A 4,743-nucleotide genomic window follows, 5' to 3' on the forward strand; every position below is an offset into this window, starting at 1 on the left:
TTATAAATTAACCATTTAGCTTGGACATAAAAATTTAGTTTGTAAACTAAATATTTAGCATGGCACTAAATTTTTAGCTTGCTAACTAAATATTTAACTTGCAAGTTAGGATGTTTGTCAACTAAATATTTTGTTTGTAAATTAAATATTTAGTTTGGAACTATGACATTTATACATGTATGAATTACACTGTGCAAATATAACTGAAAAAAACCCTTTTTTTTTCTTATGAAATGTTCATTTTTGACTGTAACTTTACAAACAGCACCCCATATAAAAGTGCCAATTCATTTAGTTAAAGCTTGTGTTTTCTAAAAGAAAAACCAGCAGTGAGTTAAATGTGTCTTAATGGACGTCTGAGCCTCATTAAAGCTATAAGTGCGTGGGGAATAAAGTTTACAACAGGGTTTGTAAGCAAAAATACAGATTTTGTCTTGTAACGAGTATTTAATACTTACTATGTAAATAATGTCACTTACATGATTACAATAAATCAAGAAACTAACAATGATAAAATATAGAATCCAATTTTGTTCAGCTTTTTTGGTCAAAAGTTAACGAATGAGCCGAGTTGAGCTTCGGTGTCAGACTGAAGCAGGCTTGATCAGGCAGGGAGTAACGACATTTAGGCCCAAATCTGCAAAGAAAAACAACAGTTCAGTGTTAAAGCTTATAAAATATATATAATACTGTATATTCTCACAGGGCTGGTTTACATTTTTGTGTTTGCCTGCCATTTCCCAGAACAAAACACTTTGTTGGACAGTTGTACAGAACAAGTTCTACTTTTGACCGGGCTGTTCCTAATCATTCACAAGCTTTCCCCTTGAACTTCCTTGTTCTGTTGGGGGAAAGTCCTGCTCACCCGTAAAGTGTTGTCCCAGGAGGCCGAGCAGAACGCCGTGCCGTCAGGGGATACCCGGACTCTGCTGATGCGGTTCTCATGACCGAAGAGGACGGAAACCCGATTTCCCTTCAAAACGTCCCACACGTTGATAGTGTAGTCATTATAACCAGCAAACAGCAGGCGGCCTGGTTGTTGGGTTTAGGCATAAATGGAGGTAAAAATAAATAAATAAATGAAAAGGAAGTGAAATTTTAGCATAAGAGGAAACAGAGGCAGACAGATGAAACTGTAAAACAGTGCTTTAATGTTCCTGGAACATAAACATTAGTTTTATTCAAATTAAATATATTTAAAAAAGGCACAATCGTCATGTGTTGTGACCAGGATATCTTTTAGAGAGAGACTGACCTCAGATCCACAAATGTGTTTTATTTATTTATTTCTGAACGCAACTTGAAAATTAGATTAAAATCAGATTTTACCGCTTAGAGAGAAGTCCACACTGGAGGCCCCGAATATGACGCTGTCCTTCTGATAGACGGCCACTTCACGGTCGGCTCGCAGGTCGTAGAAACGGCACTGACAGACACACATTCATTACTGACAAGTCTACCGTACAAACAAACTACAGCTCATCATATCAACATATCGATATAGTAGGAGAGATCATATCGCTCCAGCTTTAGCTTCTCTCCATTGGCTCCCTGTCAAATTCAGGACAGAATTCAAAATTTTACTTCTAACATACAAAGTCCTCAACAACCTAGCTCCATCTTATATTACGGATCTTATTGTTCCATATTTTCCTAACAGAGCACTTCGGTCTCAGACTGCAGGCTTACATGTGGTTTCTAGAGTTTCCAAAAGCAGAATGGGAGGAAGATCTTTCTGTTATCAGGCTCCTCTCTTGTGGAACCAACTTCCAGTTTCTGTCCGTGAGGCTGACACATTGTCCAGTTTTAAGACTGGGATTAAGACTTTCCTTTTTGGTAAATCCTATAGTTAGGGTTGGCTTGTTATGCTGCTATTTAGACTACTGGAGGACAAATTGAACACATTTCCTTAAATGAATTATTAAAATTGAATAGTTTTCATTTGATACTATTTCTATCTTAACATGTGATTCTTGACCTGCCATTGTGTATCTGTTCCTCCTTCCTGTTCCTCTCAAACCCAGATGGCTGAAGCAGATGGCCGTTTGTTCTGAGCCTGGTTCTGCTAAAGGTTTCTTCCTCATGAGGGAGTTTTTCCTTTCCACTGTCGCCTTCATGCTTGCTCAAGCGATGAAGTTAAATTCAAAGCAGTCTGCTCCTCAGATGAATAATGTTAAATTATTGTTTTTATATATGAATGTTTCTGCTCAGTGCCCTGAGATGACATCTGTTGTGACTTGGCGCTATATACATAAACTGAATTGAATTGAATCAACAAGGCCTGAGTCCATTTTAGAAACATTTGTACTGTATGGATGTTTAATGCTGCAAAATTCAGACAAATGGATCAAACTACTGACTACAGCAGGAACGTGAGTTGAATCAATAAGACTTCAACAGCCGACTGTTCAGATATGAGCGGTATCGACAAAAACAAGAAGCAGAAAAGGTCAAACAGAACTTACCGTGGCGTCGTCTGACGCCGATGCAAATGCATCTCCACTGGGGTAATACCTGAACACAAATGGTCAAAGGTTCAACGAGTCACTGTTGTGCACTTAATTTACACACAAACTAAAATAATATGGAGTTATTTTAATTCTGCAGCTGCATCACAAAGCTAAGACTTAAATATATTAATATTACAAACCGGATTCCAAAAAAGTTGGGCCACTAAACAAATTGTGAATAAAAACTGAATGCAATGATGTGGAGGTGCCAACATCTAATATTTTATTCAGAATAGAACTCAAATCACAGATCAAAAGTTTAAACTGAGAGAATGTATCATTTTAAGGGAAAAATCTGTTGTTTCCAAATTTCATGGCGTCAACAAATCCCAAAAAAGTTGGGACAAGTCCATTTTTACCACTGTGTGGCATCCCCCTTCTTCTTACAACACTCAACAGACGTCTGGGGACAGAGGAGACCAGTTTCTCAAGTTTAGAAATAGGAATTCTCTCCCATTCATGTCTAATACAGGCCTCTAACTGTTCAATCGTCTTGGGCCTTCTTTGTTGCACCTTCCTCTTTATGATGCGTCAAATGTTCTCTATAGGTGAAAGATCTAGACTGCAGGCTGGCCATTTCAGTACCCGGATCCTTCTCCTACGTAGCCATGATGTTGTGATTGCTGCAGAATGTGGTCTGGCATTATCGTGTTGAAAAATGCAGGGTCTTCCCTGAAAGAGATGACGTCTAGATGGGAGCATATGTTGTTCTAGAACCTGAACATAGTTCTCTGCATTAATGGTGCCTTTCCAGACATGCAAGCTGCCCATGCCACAAGTGTTCATGCAACCCCATACCATCAGTGATGCAGGCTTCTGAACGGAGCGTTGATAACAACTTGGGCTATCCTTGTCCTCTCTGGTACGGATGACATGGCGTCCCAGTGTTCCATAAAGAACTTCAAATCGTGACTCATCTGACCACAGAACAGTCTTCCATTTTGCCACACTCCATTTTAAATGACCCCTGGCCCAGTGCAAACGTCTGAGCTTGTGGAGCTTGCTTAGAAATGGCTTCCTCTTTGCACTGTAGAGTTTCAGCTGGCAACGGCGGATGGCACAGTGGATTGTGTTCACTGACAATGCTTCCTGGAAGTATTCCTGAGCCCATTCTGTTATTTCCTTGACAGTGGCATTCCTGTTTGAGGTGCAGTGACGTTTAAGGGCCCGGAGATCACGAGCATCCAGTAGAGTTTTACGGCCTTGACCCTTACGCACAGCGATTGTTCCAGATTCTCTGACTCTTTTGATGATGTTATGCACTGTTGATGATGATAACTTAAAAGTCTTTGCTATTTTACGCTGGGTAACACCATTCTGGTATTGCTGCACTATCTTTCTGCGCAACAATGGTGGAATTGGTGATCCTCTTACCATCTTGGCTTCTGAGAGACACTGACGCTCTGAGAAGCTCTTTTTATACCCAATCATGTTGTCAATTGACCTAATTAGTGTTAATTGGTCTTCCAGCTGTTCGTTATATGCTCAATTTCCTTTTTCCAGCCACTTATTGCTCCTTGTCCCAACTTCTTTGGGATTTGTTGACATTGTGAAATTTTGAATCAACATATTTTTCCTTTAAAATGTTACATTTACGCTGATTAAACTTTTGATCTGTCATCTATATATTACGAACAAAATATTGACATTTGCCATCTCCACATCATTGCTTTCAGTTTTTATTCACAATTTGTTTAGTGTCCCAACTTTTTTGGAATCTGGTTTGTACAACAAAGCATGAAGCCACATCACGTGTAAAATTCAATGAGCTATTTGTTAATTTATATTTCTTTTTAGTTTTAGTTTAGTTGTGATCTTTTAAGGATCCCCATCAAATTTAACCGGACCTGTTCCAAGTCCAAACTATGAAAACAGGAGCTTTAAGAGATGTGATCTTCAAACTTTCATCTAAATTCATACTTAATTGCATCAATTGTTAGATTTTAGGGTCTCGCTTGAATAATCACATAAAACAAGCCGATGCAGTTTAACCTGCACTGGATGAGAACATTAATGTCTACTTCCTGCATATGAGCTGGAGCAACTTCTATACAAATGTAGATATTTTGCTAACAGACAGAGCTGGATCTCATAACTATTAGCACAATGTGCTCAGAATAAGTGTTGTGGATGATGCTCAGCTGCTAAAGCATCACAGTGTAGCTCAGTATTTGAAAAACTGAGTTGTGAGCATTTCCCGTGTTTGCCATGTTTCATTAGTTGTGGCAGCCAT

At 38.9% G+C, this 4,743-nt stretch overlaps 1 protein-coding gene across 1 annotated transcript in view; it reads right to left on the reverse strand.

Moving 5' to 3' along the window:
• Positions 1 to 320: 320 nt before the first annotated feature.
• gnb5b (guanine nucleotide binding protein (G protein), beta 5b) overlaps positions 321 to 4,743 on the reverse strand; it is a 15,124-nt gene continuing 10,701 nt past the window's right edge. Inside the window, exons 10-13 of the mRNA XM_037697552.1 lie at positions 2,466 to 2,514; positions 1,330 to 1,426; positions 866 to 1,032; positions 321 to 637 (exon numbers count right to left, since the gene is read on the reverse strand). Coding sequence (XP_037553480.1) covers positions 626 to 637; positions 866 to 1,032; positions 1,330 to 1,426; positions 2,466 to 2,514 — 325 coding nt within the window. The 3' untranslated portion in view covers positions 321 to 625. The remainder of the gene's footprint in view (positions 638 to 865; positions 1,033 to 1,329; positions 1,427 to 2,465; positions 2,515 to 4,743) is intronic.

The sequence above is a fragment of the Nematolebias whitei genome, chromosome 2, assembly GCF_014905685.2.
Source record: "Nematolebias whitei isolate Nwh7 chromosome 2, NemWhi1, whole genome shotgun sequence".
NCBI classification, from domain to species: Eukaryota; Metazoa; Chordata; class Actinopteri; order Cyprinodontiformes; family Rivulidae; genus Nematolebias; species Nematolebias whitei.